The sequence below is a fragment of the Oncorhynchus masou genome, chromosome 5 (assembly GCF_036934945.1).
Source record: "Oncorhynchus masou masou isolate Uvic2021 chromosome 5, UVic_Omas_1.1, whole genome shotgun sequence".
NCBI lineage: Eukaryota > Metazoa > Chordata > Actinopteri > Salmoniformes > Salmonidae > Oncorhynchus > Oncorhynchus masou.
In genome coordinates this window covers 63,179,084-63,202,148 of record NC_088216.1, presented here as the reverse complement: position 1 = coordinate 63,202,148, position 23,065 = coordinate 63,179,084, and the positions used below count along the sequence as shown (strand labels likewise).

General features: G+C 41.8%; 1 protein-coding gene across 2 annotated transcripts in view; it reads right to left on the bottom strand.

Moving 5' to 3' along the window:
• The window catches only part of iffo2b (intermediate filament family orphan 2b), a 43,701-nt gene that overhangs the window by 12,600 nt on the left and 8,036 nt on the right, over nt 1-23,065 (bottom strand). For both annotated transcript variants that reach the window (XM_064966400.1, XM_064966401.1), the window contains exon 2: nt 1,252-1,312. In XM_064966400.1, the coding sequence (XP_064822472.1) occupies nt 1,252-1,312 (61 nt within the window). The remainder of the gene's footprint in view (nt 1-1,251; nt 1,313-23,065) is intronic.

Here is a 23,065-nt window from a genome sequence, read left to right as displayed (position 1 = left end):
TTTTCCCCCTCTGGTTGCACATTTAACATGCTGATAGAAATTTGGAAGAAGGATTTAAGTTTCACTGCGTTAAAGTCCCCGGCTACTAGGACCTTGTCATGAGATACTCTACCTCAGGTGAGCAAAACCTTGAGCCTTCCTTAGATATCGTGCACCAGCTGATATTTACAAAAACACATAGTTGCCACCCCTTGTTTTACCAGACACCGTTGTTCTGTCCTGCCGATACAGCGTATAACCAACCAGCTGTATATTGATAATGTCATTGTTCAGCCACGACTCTGTGAAGCATATGATATTACAGTTTTGAATATCCCGTTGGTAGTTTAATCTTCCGCGTAGGTCATTATTTTATTTTCCAAAGATTGCACGTTTGCTAACAGAATGGAAGGAAGTGGGGGTTTATTCGATCGCCTATGAATTCTCAGAAGGCAGCCCGCCCTCTGGCCCCTTTTTCTCTGCCTTCTCTTCACTCAAATGACGGGGAACTGGGCCTGTTCACGGGAAAGCAGTATATAATTCACATCGGGCTCGTCGGACTCGTTAAAGGAAAAAAAAGGATTCTGCCAGTCTGTTGTGAGTAATCGCTATTCTGATGCCCAGAAGTAATTTTCGGTCATAAGAGACGGTAGCAGCAACATTAAGTACAAAACAAGTAAAAAAAATGTTACAAACAAAGAAACAACAAAAAAAAAGACCCACAATTGGTTAGGAATACATAAAACGTCAGCCTTGTTCTCCGGCGCCATGTTATCCACTGATGTAACGATGGGGACTAATGCGTTTTATCTACAGAGACACAGGGAATAGTGGTGAGACACTGACATTCAGGTCTGCTATGTGAGCCATCTAGGCTGTTTGTAGGTTTTCTTTTCTGACATCTCCCTAGCTCGCTAACTGTCTCTGGCCCAATTCAGTTGACAGACACCTGCTCAAGGACATTATGGGTAAAAAGACCATAAGAAAGAAAGGATGGGGACAGGTAAGCAATTCAGCAGGAAATATATATTTTCAAGCACCTATAGGCTTCATGTCTGTCTCTATGTCTTCTTTATGACAATGACCCCTTGAGAGGCACTATACTGTAGCTAGGAATAAAGTAGAATTGGATGTTGAGATTAGAGTGAATACATTTAATAGTGAAGGTGAATTGACCAAATGGTAAGTTGATGTAATGATGGTGAATTGTTGTAATGGTGAAGGTAAATTGATGTAATGATGAAAGTGAATTGATGGTTAATGTCGACTCACCTCCTGCATGGATTCCACCATGGACTCCATATGCTCTCGTCTGTTCAGCTCCTCTTCCCATCTACAACACAGAACACACAGATGGTCAGTTACCTGCATTTACATGGCTATGCTTATACATGAGTATTGTAATATATACACCTTATAGACCTTTGAGGTATATTTTAGTTCTATTAGTGTGACATACACTATTTATACAAACGTATGTGGACACCCCTTTAAATGAATTGATTCAGCCATTTCTGCCACACCCGTTGCTGATAGGTGTATTATATCCAGCACACAGCCATGCAATCTCCATAGACAAACATTGGCAGTAGAGCTCAGTGACTTTCAACATGGTACCTTCATATGATACCATCTTTCCAACGAGTCAGTTTGTCAAATTTCTGCCCTGCTAGAGCTGCCCCGGTCAACTGTACGTAGAAACGTCTAGGAGCAACAACGGCTCAGCCGCAAAGTGGTAGGCCACACAAGCTCACAGAACGGGACCATCTGTCCTCGGCTGCAACACTTACTACAGAGCTCCAAACTACCTCTGGAAGCAACATCAGCACAAGAACTGCCGCACACAAGCCTAAGATCACCATGCGCAATGCCAAGGGATGGCTGGAGTGGTGTAAAGCTCACCACCATTGGACTCTGGAGGAGTGGAAACACGTTCTCTGCAGTGATGAATCACACTTCACCATCTGGAAGTCCGGTGGATGAATCTGGGTTTCGCGGATGCCAGGAGAACGCTACCTGCCAGAATGCAGTGCCAACTGTAAACTTTGGTGAAGGAAGAATAATGGTCTGGGGCTGTTTTTAATGGTTTGGGATAGGCCCCTTAGTTCCAGTGAAGGGAAATCTTAATGCTATAGCATCAAATGACATTCTTGACAATTCTGTGCTTCCAACTTTGTGGCAACAGTTTGGGGAAGGTCCTTTCATGTTTCAGCAAGACATTAAATAATTTGTTGAGATCAGTGTGGAAGAACGTGACTGGCCTGCACAGAGCCCTGACCTCAACCCCACCGAACACCTTTGGGGTTAATTAGAACGCCAACTGCGAACCAGGCCTAATTGCCCAACATCAGCGCCCGACCTCACTAATGCCCATGATTTTGGAATGAAATGTTTGATGAGCAGGTGTCACATATTTTTGGTCATGCAGTTTATTTGTACTACGTCTCACTCACTCACTCAAATGCGAGGGGCTGAAGCTCATTGACTAGAACTGTAGGTAAAATAGCGCTTTTTATACTAGAGATTGAGGCTAATTGAGGTTAAATGAATGATTATGCATATGCAATGCATTTGGAAAGTATTCAGACACCTTGACTTTTTCCACATATTGTTACATTAATCCATTTTACAAAAAGGCTGTAAAGTTGTTTTATTTACTTCAATCTACACACAATGCCTCAAAATCACAATGCAAAATCAGGTTTTTGGAAATGTATTAAAAAATATATATAAAACTGAAATATCACATTTGCATAAGTATTCAGACCCTTTACTCAGTACTTTGTTGAAGCACCTTTGGCAGCAATTACAGCCTTGAGTCTTCTTGGGTATGATGCCACACGCTTGGCACACCTATATATGGGGAGTTTCTCCCATTCTTCTCTGCAGATCCTCTCAAGCTCTGACAGGTTGGATGGGGAGCATCGCTGCACAGCTATTTTCAGGTCTCTTCAGAGATGTTCGATCGGGTTCAAGTTCGGGCTCTGGCTGGGCCACTCAAGGATATTCAGAGACTTGTCCCGAAGCCACTCCTGCGTTGTCTTAGCTGTGTGCTTAGGGTCATTGTCCTGTTGGAAGGTGAACCTCTCCCTCCAGTCTGATGTCCTGGGCGCTCTGGAGCAGGTTTTCATCAAGGATCTCTCTGTACTTTGCTCCGTTCATCGTCCCTTGATCCTGACTAGTCTCCCAGTCCTTGTCACTGAAAAACATCCCCTCCAGACATGACGCTTGGCATTCAGTCCAAGATAATCTTATTTATAATGGTCTGAGAATCCTTTAGGTGCCATCTGGCAAACTCAAAGTGGGGTGTCATGTGCCTTTTACTTAGTGGCTTCTGTCTGTCCACTACCATAAAGGCCTGATTGGTGGAGTGCTGCAGAGATGGTTGTCCTTCTGGAAGGTTCTCCCATCTTCACAGAAGAACTCTCGAGCTCTGTCTGAGTGACCATCAGGTTCTTGGTCACCTCCCTGACCAAGGCCCTTCTCCCCCGACTACTCAGTTTGGCCAGGCAGCCAACTCTAGGAAGTGGTTCCAAACTTCTTCCATTTAAGAATGATGGAGGCCACTGTGGTCTTAGGCAACTTCAATGCTGCAAACATTTTTTGTTACCCTTCAAGATCTGTGCCTCGACACAATTCTGTCTTGGAGCTCTACGGACAATTCTTTCAACCTCATGGCTTGGTTTTTGCTCTGACATGCACTGTCAACTATGGGACCGCATATAGACAGGTGTGTGACTTTCCAAATGTATTTATTTAACTAGGCCAAACCCAAACCCGGATGATGCTGGGCCAATTGTGCTCCTCCCTATGGGACTCCCAATCAAGGCCGGTTTTTGTGTGATACAGCCTGGAATCGAACCAGGGTCTGTAGTGACTCCTCTTGCACTGAGATGCAATGCCTTAGACCGCTGCGCCACTCTGGAAATCATATCCAATCAATTGAATCTACCACAGGTGGACTACAATCAAGTTGTAGAAACATCAAGGAGGATCAATGTTAACAGGATGCACAGGAGCTCAATTTCCAGTCTCATAGCAAAGGGTCTGAATACTTATGTAAATAGGGTATTATGGTTTTTTATTTTTACTAAATTTGCACAAAAAAATCTAAAAACCTGTTTTCGCTTTGTCATTATGGGGTATTGTGTATAGATTGATGGGGGAAAGTAATTTAATCCATTTTAAAATAAGGCTGTAATGTAACAAAATGTGAAAAAAGTGAAGGGGTCTGAAGACACTGTATGAACTACACAGACACGTCCAGCCCAAAGCGGGAGTTAAAAAAAAAAAAAACTTTCTTAGTCGACAAAGTACCTGGCACATGTCTTTAAAAAGGCATCTACCAGAGCCTCATCATTACATGGAATTCAGTGGCGAACATCAACGGAATAAACATTCCTTCCATCCACATCACAGAAGGGGAATAACTAAGCACATGCTACAGCTTGGGCAAGAACCTGGAAATTAATGTCAACGTATGTGATCTCTAAAGAGATTATCATTGGAATAAGTATTTAAAAATATTTAACAGCCAGAAAAGGAATGTTGTTACTCAAGAAAACCTTCAGAGTTATTATTTGTATAAACCAGGGATGGGCCACTTTGATGGGGGTGGGGGCCACAACAGATCTGAACTAGGGGCTGCAGTTGCTCGCGGGTCCACACATGCAGTTAAAGACAAGGGTTGGCTCTTGGGGGCCCCCCCAAGTTAAATTTTGTTGCAGTTTTACAGCTAATTTCCTGCAATTCTACACATTTTGCCAGATAGCTTGACTTGCTAGAAAGTTATAGAAACAAGTTGAGGAAAAAGTAACTAAACAAAACATGTTTTATTATCAACTGAAACATGTTTCCCCTGTCTTGAATGAAAAGCTCACATTTTGCAATCTCCCAAAATAAATGTGTTTCCTGACGAGAGACTAGGCTCTCCTCCATCTTGTGAAACTATCCTATGCTCTCCATCCAGTAGCGGAACGTGATTGCATGAAGTTGACATCCGGCGTAATCAAATACGTCATGATTTAAAATGGGGCATAACAGGTTGAAATTGCCATTGAACGTGCATTTGACACTTGTGCTGCCTTAACGGCAGCCGAAAATAGAAACTCCAATGTGACTCTAAGCCACTTTATGGGCTATCTAACCAATGGGGGTGGGGGATGTGAACAAAACACCATAGAAATGCTGGCACATTTTTTTCGGGCCATACCCTCAACATAGCAACAGGACCAGAGACAAAAAATACTCAAGTAACAATCACTCCACCACGGAGTTGAAGACATCTTTTGCTCTAAAAAGCCATTTTTCTCAAATTCACCATTGAATGTAGCATAAACAAAATATGTCACTAGAGCGTAGGCCTACTTCTATCAAACAAACCTAGATTTGTTGATTTTCAGGAGCCACTGAATGTTGTCGACACGGTCTAATTAGCTTGAGAGAAGTATCCCTGGCTGGGCGGTCTCCAGCTCACACTGTGATTGAAGTGTTGTTCTTAAAACGCTGGCACTGCTACTTTACTGTGTCCAAACACCCTGCCTGCCGCGGTAGGACTCCAAAGGTCATTGGAGTTCACAACTGCAACACATCCTCCCGCGGCAGATAGAGGAAAACAGTCTGTCACAGCATCTGCATGTGCTCTGCGTCACTTACAATTTAGGTACAGTTGTGTGCCACTTCCCGAATGGGCACTATGTAATTTCCTTCACACTGTGTGGGACACTGGAGTCTCCAACATAAATCTGTGTTCTCCATTCAGATTCATTCCATCTCTGCCAAGCAACAGAGGAAATGGTCCTGTGGCAGAGTTGCTCCATCACTTCCAGGTTATGGAAAGATTCTCTGAATCACAGTAGTCATTAGATCTGTACTGAGTGGAAACTAAGGCATCCAAATAAACATTCTACCATAACTCTTCCAAACAGAGAGGACAGACACTACAACATGGGAGAGGTATTCTGTCTTCTGCCATAACCCTGCTCCAAAAGGACTGTTGGATGAGTTTTGCCTTTAGCTGGAGTCTGTGAAATGACCTGGAGTCTCCTTACAAGGACAAAGACAGCAGGAGACTATTAGCCTGACTGTGTCATCCCATAGACATCTGTCTGTGTAAGACCAGATGCCTGTCCTCCACAACCAGTAACACAACCAGAGTACAGTCTGGACTCATACGTTGATATCTACAGACATTATTTATGAATATGTATTCCTACTCACATCTGATGTATAACAATGTAAAGGCTACAAACTATTTCATTTGAATAACCAAAAATCCCCTAAAAAAAATGTCTGACACTGTAGAATGGTTCTTAACAAGCCTAAAATAATGCAGCTCAGGGCAGACTGAGCTGGAGATTCTCCTATCATTTCTCTCTGCAGAACAATAGAAGACCAGACCTGCCAACGTACACTCCCTCCCAGTGTGGTGTGCCTAGGCAGCTTCATTAGCACGCGAGCTGTCTAAACCTTTATTCATCACTCTGCCTGAGGACACATGGAATCATAACCATTACCCAGCAAGCACGGTTTCTCCATCTGATGATGTATTCTTGTTTTTAGTGTTTTTTTATTATTATTTAAAAATTACATTTTTAGGGCGCATAGAAGTTGTTGTCGTTAAGTCTAGACATGTTAAATTGTCAAGTATCGGAGTAACAAAGTTACATGGTCAGATCTATGATGGCCGCTCTGCATTGATGAAGGAAAAATGCCCAAGGGATAAGGTGCTCTTTGCCAACTCATTCATTCCCCAAGTAACATCTTTAAAAGGCCAGATCCAAGTAACTGATCATCCTTTTTCCAGTAAAGCTCTGGCCTCTCATCATCACTGATAACAGTACACAGGCACTCTGGAATTCTGAGGGACAGACCATTCATGTGTCTGTTCTCAGTGAATCACCTCTACGCCCTGAAAACCACAATTATGTGGTTAACCATTCACTCTGAGAAATCAGTCTTCCACATCCACAAGGACTCTATTTTCATGTGCATACAGTTCTGGGATAACAGTGCATTCCATGTGTCCTCTATCATGAATGTCATGTAAAACATAGTACTTTTTTTTGCTGATGCAGGGACATTGGCTGGCTGTCCTTTCCTCCGGGTTCTCGAAGGACATGGTGTTGGAATGGTTGGGGGACAATGGTAGAAACTACAGAATCAATTACAATTCCAAAATCAACACAAAACTATTTTTCTATATATATGATAGTGAAAATCTGATCAACTGCGCATTGTTTTATAATTTGTCATTATTGACCACTGTTAGAAATAGATCACCATAATTATCATCAATACTGCCCATATGAGAGGTGCTAGTGTTGAAGGATCAATATGTCTGTACCGTCAAGGAATAACATGCCTATCATCACCCTCCCTGACACAGACAGGACCAGGATGAACCTGGTGACAACACAGATAAATCACACCAGCCACCAAGGCCAGAACACACATGTACTGTATGTGATTAATCCTATGGAGCTCCATCCATGTCTCTATACAGTATATCGCCCGCTTCGTGACAGCATCCCACATCCTCTCCATGCAATTATATCTATCACATTGAGGGGACTTCAGCCATAATTTACCTCCAGCATAGATTAATATCAACAAAAGGAGCAGGCAGAGAGCTCGCAGGGAGGGCAGAAGGTGGGGTGCAGAGGGGTTTGACACAGGGGTTAAGATGGAAAATCCTGAAAAAAGTTGAGTTGGTTGTTTGAGTCAGAGGCTGTCTGTCGGGAGATGAAGATATATCTGAGGGGGTCATTGATTGTATGTCATCGGGCTGGCCCTGTGATCTATCATTTTCACAGAGTCAGGGACATATGTAGGGTACTAATGAGCAGTGGTGGTGTGGGTAGAGCAGCAGGCATATGGTTGGTTGTTCGGTCGGCAGAATCTCCCCCTAGAGGCTGCAGGCTGGGTGGAGGGTGGGGGTCTGCTGGGTGGAGGTCTGCTTGTGCTGAATAGCCAACAACCCCTCAAGGTCAGACCTCATCCGATTTGCCCTGATCTCATTCCCTGCTCCCTGCCTGACTCCATCCCCCCTCCTCCCCTCCCATCACCCTTCTCCTCGTAGCCTCCTCGTGTCCAGGGAGACCATGCCACTGCCTGCATGCATCTGATACATAGAACTACTATACCGTCATGCCTTATGCCACCATGTAGTGCACACTGTAGCCTATTAACAGCTGGTGGGGTCGTCATTCAATAAATGCTGGTGACCTGTTCCACACTCAGTCTTAAATATAGCACTCCTCTCTCAGACAGGCCACAGTCACAGCCAAAACTAAAAACATAAGGGTTGCTATGTGATGGTATTTGTCCCCAGGGCACCATTTCATTGGCCTGCTGGGAGTAACAGGATGTATTATTCTGAATGAGAAACTAACATAAGTATTGTGATAAAAGAGAGGAGCACTCACTGTATTGATTTCTTCTCAACTATGTTTTATACAACCTGACATTTCCAGTCCATAAACTACTCCATAATTATAGAGAGCATCAGCTCAGATACAAAATAACACAATAATACATATTGCAGTAAAATAACTGAAAAAAACTATCAGATCTATACTGATGGTGATTTGGTGTAGTATTATATATTGTGAATGAATATTGATCCCCATTGGAAAACTGGGTGAGATATGTACATGGTTCAATACTGGTCGAGTGAGAAGTGGTTGAGTTCTGAATGGCACCGTAAGTATTATATGACTCAGCAGATTCCTCTGCTGCCGACCCTTACTGGGGAGGAAGACCACAGCCATAAATACTACACTTCAAATAGATCATGCTGAACCAGCTTGAACCTCCAATGTTCACTACACACATATCAATGACATTGAAAAGGACAAGCGGCTAGGAGGGTGAAGCCTGACATGACTCTAGAGTAACCTTATGTACACAAATGTACACAATTTCTGTATTTCTAAGATGCTAAAAACTGTTGAGCAGCATGCCGTGTGTGTGTGTGTGTGTGTGTATCATGCCTGTCTTACGCTTTGTATGTTAAACCCCAGGCTAATGTTGTGGAGGCGTGCGTGTTCGTTCGTGCATGCCTGTGTAGATGTAAAAGCCACAGACAGTATAGTGCTTATTTATGCGACTTTAGAGGGGACTGGATTAGATAGGTTTAACATTGAGGGGAGGAGGTTAAACATATTGGAAAGCTGTGAGTTTGATTAATGTATTGTCTTTACACGTAGGGTATTATTGCTCCTTAAAATGGGGACGGGCAGCAACTGTAGCTAGTTACTTGTATCTGAGGAGTCAGTTGCATGTAGTTACCGGCTTGAAACTAGAGGTCGACCGACTAGGATTTTTCAACGCCGATACCAATACTGATTATTGGAGGACCAAAAAAAGCCGATGCAGATTAAATCGGACGATTTTTAAATAAATATATCTGTAATAATGACAATTACAACAATTCTGAATCAACACTTTTATTTTGACTATAAAATCAATTTAGTCTCAAATAAATAATGAAACATGTTCAATTTGGTTTAAATAATGCAAAAAAAAGTGTTGGAGAAGAAAGTAAAAGTGCAATATGTGCCATGTAAAAAAAGCTAACGTTTAAGTTCCTTGCTCAGAACATGAGAACATATGAAAGCTTGTGGTTAATTTTAGCATGAGTCTTCAATATTCCCAGGTAAGAAGTAGGTTGAAGTTATTATAGGAATTATAGGACTATTTCTCTCTATAACATTTTGTATTTCATATACCTTTTGAATATTGGATGTTCTTATAGGCACTATATTATTGCCAGCCTAACCTCGGGAGTTGATAGGCTGGAAGTCAAAAACAGCACAATGCTTGAAGCACAGCGAAGATAAAGATACGTTTAATGCTAGCTAGCAACTTACCTTGGCTCCTTGCTGCACTCGCGTAACAGGTAGTCAGCCTGCCACGCAGTCTCCTCGTGGAGTGCAATGTAATCGGCCATAATCGGTGTCCAAAAATGCAGATTACCGACTGTTATGACAACTTGAAATCGGCCCTAATTAAAATCGGCCATTCCGATTAATCGGTCGACCTCTACTTGAAACCAGATCAAACACACGGGGCTTAAAGGAATAGAACTTTCAAAATGCAGATAGTGTCACAGTATAATGAGTTTTGCAAAACGATTCACACTGCAACACTTTCTGTATTTTGAAAGTGCTATATCTTGAAAACTTGATTGCTGACATGCAAAACATTTTGGGACTGTATCAACAGTGGATTAATGAAACAAATACCAAAATATACTTTGTGAGTGGTATTTTCCTTTAAGCAATGCCAGGAGATCATCATTAAGAAAAACCAGGGACGCTGATATATGTATTCTAAATCGTAGTATAATGAAACTCCCTTTTCCATGCATCCCAGCACTAAGAAACCATTAAAAGGCAGGTTTTGACAACACACAACAGGCTCTGGGCACTGAGAAGGGCCTTGGTAGTCTGTGGTAAATAGTGATCTTACATAATTCATGATTCAAATCAAATTGCATTTGTCACATGCGCTGAATACAACAGGTGTAGACTTTACAGTGAAATGCTTACTTACAAGCCCTTAACTAACAATGCTTTAAAAAAGTGTTAGGTAAAAACTGTAAGATAAAAATAAATAATTAAAGAGCAGCAGTAAAATAACAATAGCGAGGCTATATACAGGGGTTACCGGTACAGAGTCAATGTGCAGGGGCACCGGTTAGTCGAGGTAATATGTACATGTAGGTAGAGTTATTAAGGTGACTATGCATAGATAATAAACAGAGAGTAGCAGCGGAGTAAAAGAGGGGTCTGGGTAGCCCTTTGATTAGCTGTTCAGGACTCTTATGGCTTAAGGGTAGAAGCTGTTAAGAAGCCTTTTGGACCTAGACTTGGCGCTCCGGTACCACTTGCCCGTGCGGTAGCAGAGAACAGTCCATGACTAGGGTGGCTGGAGTCTGACCATTTTTAGGGCCTTCCTCTGATTCCGTCAGCTATTTGCTGATGAACCCACAAAGTGTAACTTTGAATTCATCAAAGTCTAGCTCAACAAAATACATTGTATAGACACCACAGGACATACCCTGGAGAGGGTGTAGTGCCGGATGGGTTGGAGCCACATTTTAACAGTCCTAATCCCATGGCCTTTCCTGGCCAACACCATGCATCGCCACACACCACTCAACTATCCACACAATAGCAGTGTGTGCTAGGCTTGTCTACACACAGCCAGCCATGATGGCCCTTCTTTACCCCCAAGGGCGTATGCTGTCTGTCTATTGGCTCTTCCACGGGGGGGGGGGGGCACCCAGTGAGAAGACTGGCAGTGCTCTGGTTCACTGCCTCATGTGCCTGCCAGACAGTTAATCTCACATACAATACAGGGCACTGGCGTGACAGGTGTGATCAAAGAACAGCCTCAGAGGAAAAACACACTCTATAGGGCACAGGTCATCGTTTTTAATTAACAGTAACAATTTTAGGCTGCTGACATTTTATGTAACCAGGTAAAGACGTTAAATATGGGTGTGCAGGGACTTGTCACATTGGCACTGGCTGCCATTTTGAAAACACCATAAACTGATACAAGATGCAGGAGACAATGTTACAAAGCATCCACACCTAATGCTTTGTTTTTCTCCTGAGTCTGCGGATTCTAAGGCTGGGCCACAAGGTTGAGACCCACTGCTATAACGCTAAGTCACAGAGAGACGCTGAATAATAATACACTTCTACAAGGCACACAGAATAGATGATTGTTTTTCTCTTCTACAATCCATAAGGAACATATGGTTTTCTATTTCTGGTTTAGCAGTTTTGTGTGATGTCTCTGTCTCTCCCTCACAGTCACAGGCTGGCCATTTCATTGTATCGTACACCAAAGATTGTGTCATTTCATTAATCCCAAAAAAATAACAAGTTAAATGTTACTTTCATCCCAGGAAAGGACATCAACATTTCCAGCACGTTGATGCAATGAGTTATTTATGAGGGGCTTGAGGGTGTGGTGACAAAATATATAGATATATTTTTTACTGAGGTCTGCAAAACCAACTCACCCTGCAGCCCACCCAACCAACCTCAGTTGAGTACAATTGAGCACACTCCTGCTCTGTACTGATGTTTCCACTATATAGATCTCACTTCCTGCATGGCCACCTTGGAGCCCAACATATTGGCTGTCCTCTCCTGGCTATTGACTCAAGAGAGATAGAGGGCCATTAAACTGCATGAAGGCAAGAGCTGGGAAAAAGCCAAATATAATTAATGGTGGAAAATTAGCACGTCTTAATTTAATAATAGTGCATTTCAATGGGATTTTCCATTTAACAAACGAGGGGGAATTTGGGGAGTATTATGAAATATACTTTTAGGCCATCATTGTAAATATGAATTTGTTCTTAACTTACTTGCCTAGTTAAAATAAAGGTTTATTTTTTTTTTAAATATATATATATCAAATCACTGAGACACACACCCATGGCATGCTCAGGCCTGGTTTGGGTGGAGCTGTGGGTGGATAGGCTCATTAGAGAAGACCTTTGGCACAAATCCTCCTTAAACCAGGGTGTGTACAGTATAAACCACAGGAAAGCCATGTATCTGCATTCCATTATCCCTGTGTAAATACCCCAAGGCACATCCCTTTTCTCATCCAAGTACACACACCTGTAGAAAGTGCAGAATAAACCAGAACTCCCATGAAAGCATGACAGTTGTATTTACAGGAAGTCAGCTTCCCCCCTATTATCATCCCGCGTTCAATTCCCCTCACTCTCACCATGGTCCATCATGGTTGTTTATCCCCTGGCTTAACGGTACAGTAGGTCAAAACCGACAGCATCCTAATTCAATATACAGTAGGTTACAAAGATCACATAGTGATAATACGATGAAAGACTGACAATAAATTGAATGGTAGTTTAGAATGGTTCGTGGCACCGCAGTGCCTGCCCACAAAATTATAACTTACAGCAAACTATATCTGAATGATTACTAAAGAGCAAGGCACCAATAATAAACATATAGATACTCATTGCATACAGTACGTGTAGACTGTCTATCTCTCTGTTTGGGAGAGTGCTACAGAAAGCATGTCTACATCACCATGATGACCAGCCCTTGCATGGTGAGCCACTTAAATAGACATAATGAAAACGCTGCCAATGTAGGTTCATGTGCCCTCTATCCCACTGCATTAAGTGTATCTTAAGTGTTACTGTGTCTCTAAGACAGATATGTCTAGCCTGGGCTAATGTAACGGTATATGTAAGAGATAGCTCTAATATCCCTGTCTGAGCTCACTCACCCATAAAGACACAAAATACGCTGACCCATATCGATCCCTAATCGCCAGCACACCATCACAAAAAGGCTATTCTACCCCAAGCCCAGGGTGTGTAAGTGATTGAGCCTGTCTCTTTGTGTACTAAGTCTTGTAGCTCCTTAGCTGTCAAGCAAGAGACTGTTTCTTCTGTGTTAATAAGATCTTGAAATACAGCAGAGATAGACTGTCTGTATACAGTGTCTGTTTCACTAACATGCACAGATAGATACCCAAGTCCTCTGTACATCCATTGTACAGCAGTAGAATGCCCCTCCTTATGTGTCTACCACAGAATGTCCTTATCCGCTAGACTAGTCCATAGCCTCCTGCTATAGCGGTTAACAGTGGCTAGAAAAGACAGGTGCATTCCTGCACTTTCATTCATGGCAGTGTGCCACCGCGCTCAGCTACATCGATGCCCATGAATAATCAGGAACATGGTGCACTCACTGAAAAAGCAGACACACAGAGGCAAATGAGGAAGAACGATTCCATCACGTGACTACCCACCCAGAGTTTCCCCCAGAATCAATATGGAGAGACACCACAGTTCCTTGTCTCCTTCACACCAATGCACTCTTATCATTGACCTTACTGTTAGCTTGCAGCCTCATGAAATGAAGCAGCTTAACATCAACTGTACTGAGGATAACAGAGCTTCTAATGAAATACAGTAGATACCTGTGACAACATCCTGACCTTGATAAGTCTGATATCACTATGTTGACCTCCACAAGAGAGAGAGACAGAGACAGAGAGCGCAAGAGAGACAGAGAATCACCAGGAGCTGTGTGCTCTCAGAAATGAGTTCCCTCTGCCTGTGTATCAGCAGGGGGTAGAAAGAGGGGCTATCAGCAGGGGCTGAGTGCCAGGATGCAGTGCATTCTGGGACAGATTGACTGCTGTGTACAGGGAAAGTTCTAGCTGAACAGCAGATCTAGATTACATATTGCAGACCACAACAGTGGGAAAAGGTGTGCATACATACAGCAGAAATATGTTTATATTTGGGGAATCATCATGTATCATTAGAAACTGGATATAGACAAGAGAAATGGTTATACAGTTCCAACCTGCAACCTGAGGTCATTGTGCTCTGTAATTACCCATATTAGGTTGTTCACGTGGGCAGGTCTTTATCCTCCTGTTGGGGAGGCAGCTAAATCCGACCCAACAAGCCCAATTAGTCCTTTCATCTTCTGAGCAGCAGCAGAGAGATCAAAGCACAGAGAAAGTGTCTCCTCAGGATTCTCATCTCATTGATCCACACTCGGCGATGCAGCTAAATTCAGCTGCCTTCAATTATTAATGCTGGAAGAAACTGTCCCGAGGAGCTATGCTGCATGCCTGCACTGCATGGGGTTGGGAACAGGTCCTTTTCAAAGGGCATCCGGGAAGGCAGTGGATCGTCTCTAGTGGCATGGCCAATCAGTAAAGAAGAGAGGACCGAGGTCACTGGTTCAAATCCCAACTGAGGCATAGTTTACTGTTGATGTGTCTGAGGGCTACGCTGTGTCTGAACTGCTGAAGTAAGAAGTGTGTAACAGAGGTGATTCAGTGAACTATGGTCACATGATGAGTAACCTTGTCTGAGAATGGAAGACTTGTGTTAGCTCGCAAAGCTTATGCCTACTGGAAGGATTAGCTCACAGGCCTAACACGACATTGAGTTGGTCAGATGTCACAGGTTTGAAACCTGGGTAGTCATAATTTCAGTTATTGCAAATAGAAATTGTGTAACATCCCACTGCAGGATGCTTTGAGACTGAATCAGTTTATTGCCCATTTACAACTATACTCCATCTTTTTATTCTCTCTTTCACGTTTGGTTTGAAGTTACACACACACACACACACACAGCCCGTGTGAAGCCTGCACGCCATTCAACAAAAAACTCAAACAATGTCGTATTGTGTCACCACCACACTAAAAGGATAATACATTACAGCAAAAAAAATGCATACTTCCGCAGCAGACACACACTTGCAAGCACACACACACACACACACACACACACACACACACACACACACACACACACACACACACACACACACACTTTATTGCCACAATAAACTGTCAATAAAAAGAAGGGACAAGGAGGACATTGCTTTTCTCCTTCTCTCTCTCCATCTCTCGTGTGAGTGATTGGGATGGAGCTCAAATACCATTTTCATGATAGTAAAAACTACATCTCTAAGTCTGTGTGATTCTCATACTCAACCATCGCTTTGGTATTAAGTATGGATGACTTTCACCTTGGTTTACATGATCATTAAATCAGCCAACATGGTAAAATTATAGTGTCATATAAATTCTATGACTACAGTAATGGAGAGAAATAAACACATACTGTATAGGGGTGAAGGAAAGGTTACCAAGCTGTCTTCAGCCACACTGCTTTGATGAGCTTTTTATCATGACGTTTATCCTGAATAAGTCCTTGAGAAAAACCACCACACACACAACTGTCCTGAAAACCATCTGATCTTTATCACAGTGATATACAGCACGACTCCTGCTGAATCTCAAGGAGAGACAATCTGAACTGGGGCACTGGCAATGACCCTGGTCGCCCATCTTTCTATTGTCATTTGTCAACATGAAAGACATGTAACCTTCTTGTCCACATATTCCAGCATGTGGATATCTCACTGACTTACTGAACCTATCACCCATCCATGACACACTGCATGCACGTACATACACGGGACGGCAGGTAGCCTAGTGGTTAGAGCGTTGGACTAGTAACCGAAAGGTTGCGAGATCGAATCTCCGAGCTGACAAGGTAAAAATCTGTCGTGCCGCCCCTCGAACTAGGCAGTTAACCCACTGTTCCTAGGCCATAATTGTAAGTAAGAATTTGATCTTAACTGACTTGCCTAGTTAAATAAAGGTAAATAAAATAATAAAAATGTGTGTCTACATCCTCCAAATTAATTATTGATTGTAAATCTATGTCGTCATGCTCAGACTGTTAAAAGTCTGTTATAAAATCAGATAACAGGTAACCCAAATCTGGCATTAAACTTTGCGACCAAGAAATAACAGAGACTGTTGCACAACTGCAAAACAATAAACATTGTGCAACTGAGCAATAAGAAATGTACTGTTCCCCTAATAACAAATCTTGTCATGACATGTTTAGCATATTTAATTCATTACTTCTTGCCATGTCTCTAGATACTGTATCAGATACTTCCATGTAAAGTTTTCCAAATCTGGTTGACAAACTAATTCTGGTCCAAACATCTCATGGTGTGTCCACACATATAAAGCTTTAAGAAATCAGCACACTGGGTTGAAGGTCAGTGATACCAGTTCAGCTGAATCTTGAGTATAGCAGGAAGCTTGTATACTGCAATTCTACACAATTTAAAAACTCTAAAGGACTATTTGGAGAACAGCAAAAACAAACAAAAATGACCCCAGTCATTAATTATCACCGTAATATTATAGTGAACAAAAAAATACACGCAATGCTCCTCATGGTCCTAAAGCCAGCCATTTAATAGGCTAAACAGCCGTTGCACAGAGCTTGTAGTCCTAAACCCGGAAATGAGTTACCTCTGGTTAGTTCTGCCATTCCTATGGGGAAAATTAATGGGGAAAGAAGAGGGTTTTGTGATAAACACCAAACATAAGGTTTGAGGTTAACACAGGCTGAGGAGATCTTGTATGTTTTGTTCTATGAAATAATATCAGTCAGTTAACATGACCTTTATGAATTATGAAGCCTTTGTGCTTTATGTGCTTTTTTTCCTTTTACATAAATGCTTCAAAATGCATATCTCATAGAACAAAACTTAAGATCTCCTAAGCCTGTGTTTACTACAGACCTTATTTTCTGCATTTATCCAAAAACCCTACAAAACCTCCATTCATTTCCCCATAGACGTTGTTCAGACACCATTACTATTGCTCCCTATTTTAAACAGGATTGCGCTCTATTTTAATAATTTTTTTTGCCTACTTAACATGTTTGGTCTTGAGCCAGGGTATAGTGAATGTTTGGTCTTGAGCCAGGGTATAGTGAATGTTTGGTCTTGAGCCAGGGTATAGTGAATGTTTGGTCTTGAGCCAGGGTATAGTGAATGTTTGGTCTTGAGCCAGGGTATAGTGAATGTTTGGTCTTGAGCCAGGGTATAGTGAATGTTTGGTCTTGAGCCAGGGTATAGTGAATGTTTGGTCTTGAGCCAGGGTATAGTGAATGTTTGGTCTTGAGCCAGGGTATAGTGAATGTTTGGTCTTGAGCCAGGGTATAGTGAATGTTTGGTCTTGAGCCAGGGTATAGTGAATGTTTGGTCTTGAGCCAGGGTATAGTGAATGTTTGGTCTTGAGCCAGGGTATAGTGAATGTTTGGTCTTGAGCCAGGGTATAGTGAATGTTTGGTCTTGAGCCAGGGTATAGTGAATGTTTTTGGTCTTGAGCCAGGGTATAGTGAATGTTTGGTCTTGAGCCAGGGTATAGTGAATGTTTGGTCTTGAGCCAGGGTATAGTGAATGTTTGGTCTTGAGCCAGGGTATAGTGAATGTTTGGTCTTGAGCCAGGGTATAGTGAATGTTTGGTCTTGAGCCAGGGTATAGTGAATGTTTGGTCTTGAGCCAGGGTATAGTGAATGTTTGGTCTTGAGCCAGGGTATAGTGAATGTTTGGTCTTGAGCCAGGGTATAGTGAATGTTTGGTCTTGAGCCAGGGTATAGTGAATGTTTGGTCTTGAGCCAGGGTATAGTGAATGTTTGGTCTTGAGCCAGGGTATAGTGAATGTTTGGTCTTGAGCCAGGGTATAGTGAATGTTTGGTCTTGAGCCAGGGTATAGTGAATGTTTGGTCTTGAGCCAGGGTATAGTGAATGTTTGGTCTTGAGCCAGGGTATAGTGAATGTTTGGTCTTGAGCCAGGGTATAGTGAATGTTTGGTCTTGAGCCAGGGTATAGTGAATGTTTGGTCTTGAACCAGGGTATAGTGAATGTGTGTGCGTTTTTTATTTCCTCACAGTCCCCGTTGTTCCATGGGTTGTTTTTTAATACATTTTTTAAAAGGTTATTTTGCTGTTTGCTTGAGTAAATGAAGATGGCAGGGTTCTATGCGATCATAGCTCTGTATAAAACTATGCGTTGCCGTGAATTTGTTTTGGACTTGGGGACTGTGAAGAGACCCCTGGTGGCCTGTCTTGTGGGGTATGTATGGATGTCTGAGCTGAATGTTATTTGATTATGCAGACAATATGGAATTTTTGTCACAGTAATAGTATAGTATATTAACTGCTTCTCTACAGTATAGTAACCAGGAAAGTCTGTCATGCATGTAGTCACTGACCCTTGAAATGACATCACCAATGTCTGGTTTTCTGCATGAGATTTTCCGGGTGAGAATATAAGTCTTATTTACAAGTTATAACAGTTAGTAAGCTGTAGGCCAGTCTTTTGACAGACTATCCTACTCAGTTGAGTTGTTATCATGCCTGAATGTTCCGTCCATTCAATAAGGAACAGCAGGAAATGCAATCTTCCCTTTCAGAATGAATTGCTATTTTATTTGAGGGCTATTAGCTGAAGTGCATTTATGAATATCAATAGTGTCTGAAGCCTAGCAGTTAAATGTATGACTCTACGAGTGGTTCTAACAGGGGTATATCTGGCCCCTCAACTGACAGCTACTGACTCCCTGATTTAGCAATGGAAGCATGAGGCATGGCCTTTTTGACCTTAACTGCAGAAATGTCTAAAGTACAAGGAGCTGGTATTTCCAAATCATAATATTATCAGGGCTTTGCAAGATTGTTCCATGCCTTGTCGGTCACTTGCAGCAGAGTTTCAAATGGGCTACTTTACTATTTAAATCACCCTCCAAAGTAAGATTGCTAAACACAGTTCATGACTTCATCAGTTTGAGTCAGTATGGGGGCATGGAAGCAAGTCTGTCCCATAGCCAAACTCTTAGTTCAGTTAGGGTCTTACGGAATTCTTCCCTGGTTGAATCATGGGGCAACAGAGGTGGTTGACAGGGTCCCTGCAGTAGTCAGCCAAGCTGGCCAGTAGTGACCTGGGCCAGGGATGCTGCAGGGAACTGGGACAGTGGTTTTATGAGGTGAGATCTACCACTCAGATAAAAACATGTATACAACTTAAATATAAAACATTATAACCTAATAAAAACAGTTCTGTAGGAATGAGGTTTGTGCAGTAGGCAGGACGAATGCATTATCACAGCATATTGGATATTATCGATAGCATATTATATTTCAAAACTCAAGCTTGTATAACAAAATAGATCAGTGCAGGGCCTGAAACTAATTTGTTGGTCCACCAGCCAATGTGGCAGATAGATTTAAAAATCTACCAGCCACTCAGATTTTTTACCAGCCAAAATATTTTTACGTCATAATTACACCAAAAAACAAAAAAAATGGATGACCATGCTTTGTAATGATTCTAAAACAATACATCTATTACTGGTAAGAAGTGATGTGATATACTCAGGGGCGCAACTTTCACTGGGGACGGGGAAAATGGTGACCCCCCCCATTCTGAAATTGCATTTTTGTTCTCCCCAGTTTTATCATTGCACTGTGATTCAAAACACGGCACCGGTGTGCTTTAGGACCATGCCGGCTGGATTTACGACGGCACACCCACCACAGAGCATGCAGACAGGCTGTGTGAAGGCAAAGCTGCTGAAAGGCTGGTGTATAGGACCAGCACAGGAGAGATGAACAGAGGCAGCTGCTGTTTGTGTTGCACATTTTCTATAAGTTGTAAAGCAAGCAGAGCAGAAACTGGCTACTCTTTACCTGACTGATCTCAATGGCAAGTTAACTGCTGTTTGACAGAAAATATATATATATATATATTCCCAGTGCTGAGCTAAGTGTAACTGACATGTTATGTTAGGTAATGTTTCATCCCCTCTCGACTGAAGTGAATGAACTACTACCAGCTAGTTAGCTAGCTAGTAGCTAGCACAGCCAGTTCAGTGTTAGCTATCTGTCAGGTAGCAGTATCTAACATCTGTTGTGTATATGGAAATGTTTTGTAGCCTTTGATTTGTCCCGTTTCAACATAAGTAAATTTGATGATGTACCATTAGTTAGAGCTAGCCAAAAGTTGGATAACGTTAACCATTTAGCTCACTAACTTTTGCTATTATTTTTGCCTCAATCACGCTAGACCTGAATCAACCGATGAAACCAGCGGCCAAGCGATTGAAGACTGATAGTCTGATGTTTTTTCAGCGCGATACAAGTTTTATTGACTAATAAAACTTGTAACGTTATTGATCTGTCAGTTTCCCCATCTTATTTTCTACTTTTCACACTGACACGGTATAAACAGCTCTACAGGCTTCACTGTTATGGTGCACAGTCAGTACACAACACTCTGCTCATCATGTCTTAGCAGGATCAGATGGTGACATTCCATCTTGAGGAGTCGATGGGTAGGCTAAAGTCTGGGATCTGGGAGTAATTTGTATTTCAATTACTGAACCATTGATTTTATTCTTGGATAATATAATGCATAAATGTACACAAAGGTAATTCTTTGTTATGCCTCATTTGAGCAGGATCAGATGGTGACCTGGGTCTCATCAGGGTTAGGCAGCCAGAGAAGACCAGTGTATCGGTACAGGTGTGAACTTACACAGATACAACACTTTATTCTCTCAGTGCAGCAAACACTGGACAAGCAAGAAGCTTCAAAGATCAAACTATTTTAAGGCAGTCTGACAACCTTCTAAAGTTGATTTCCAAACAGTATCAAGGGTTAAGAGGCTTTTCCCAATGACACAAAAAATGCCAAAACAAAATTAATGAATAGATTCAGATATGTTAGAATTCCCAGTCATGTTCATATAAGCACAGACATAAATTACTGCAGTTTAAAACCATCCATAGAACGTACACTATATGCCAGTGAAAAATATATATAATGCACCCAGAAATTGTATTATTCTGCTGGAGGTGTAAAACACAAATTTGCATATGTTATGGTCTTGTGAAGGCTGGCTGAATTATGGCAACAAGTATGTTCTTTTATCTCAGCATGTCTGCAGATGCTCCCTTCTCCCCGTTAAAAAAAAATGCTGATCCTGGAGACTTAAAAGTTAAGAGCTCAACAGTACTATTAGGCCTATGATATGAATTATATGGAGGACGTACTGTTTCTGTGTATTAATGTGTAGGAGTATGTGTTTTTAAGAAACATTTGCTTTCCAAACCTTTCCCATGAGAAATGTAAAAAAGGATTTGAAGGAAGTTGTGTTGGGGAGAGTGTTGAGTTATTGACTAGACTTGTGGGGTTGGACATGCAGACTGCACAGGCTGGCTGGGCGGACTGGCTGAAATTTGATATTGAGGATGTCTTAATAAAGTCAATCAAAAGTTAAGTCTTTGTATTTTATTTTTAAGAGTTGTTCATTTGTTAGGTTATTGGTTAAAGTTGCAACACAATATAGATTATTGAATTATCATTGATCTAGTTCAGTCTTATTAATTAAGCATATTTAATAATGATCTCTTACCTAGCTTGATGACTGTGGACATTTTTGCTTACTTTTTGTTGTTCTAAATAGAGACAGCTAGAAGGGCCATGGGGCCATTCCTCCCCACCCCCTACTTCTAAAACCAGTTGCGCCCTCTAGGTATATTGCTCAATTGAATTTCATTTTTGTGAGACAAATGTTCAGCAGCCCCTTTAAGGGCAGGAGGTTACCGTGGCAACAAGGGCACTCGAGCCGCTGAAGACGACAGTTAGCCTACAGTGTGACTGCCTGTGAGATATGATAATCTGACTAGCAGCCGATGTCTTGGCTGAAGCATACGCTCAAACATTTAAAAACAACCTTCCACCTGATGGCGAAACTTAAGGACCACCACATCTGCCTCAAGCACAAATTCATGTTCCTATGACCAGAGAAAGTGAAATATTCCTCGATATTAAAATATACACAACGAGCTGCTAATAATACATTTGACTACTCATTCATTGCAACGCAAGTGGAAGTAGGGAGTAGACGTTTTATGTTTTTTAATCGTGTTGAATAAAAAAAATTGATAGTGCTGAATATATATTTTTTTATATTAACTCAACTCTGCTGTATTCTTTGACAGTCTCTCTCTGGTCATTGTTTTAAAAGTTATGAAATCTCTCGTAGGCTAGTATCAAACTTGTAGACACTGATTTGAGCTTTCCGATTGGCCAGCGCAGTAGGCGCACTCGATTTAGCCACAGATCTCCTGGTCCGCTGGGAAGGCGGATTTTGTCCTTTCTGACAAAATAAATGGTTCAAAATTGGAACACTTTGCCTACCCGCTGCGCAGGGCTTCTGAATTAAGTGCACCTACCACCAACAGCGCTACACGAATAATTAAAAAAGGGGCGCAATTCTTTATCATTTGCTTTTCTACATAAATGTTTGATGATCTACTAGGAATGCCTTAAAGATCAACCAGTTGATGACCAAAGCTCTGGGAAATGAAACCGGTATGAGCAAAGAGGAAGCTTGGGTTGGATGGGAGACCCACACTATGAACCATTCTACTATGGCTGTCTCCATTAAGACTAGAGGTCGACCGATTAATCGGAATGGCCGATAACAATCGGAAATCGGTATTTTTGGGCGCCAAATTTTTTGAAATCTTTTTTTTTTTACACCTTTATTTAATCTTTATTTAACGAGGCAAGTCAGTTAAGAACACATTCTTATTTTCAATGACGGCCTAGGAACAAGGTAGAACGACAGATTTTTACCTTGTCAGCTCGGGGATCCAATCTTGCAACCT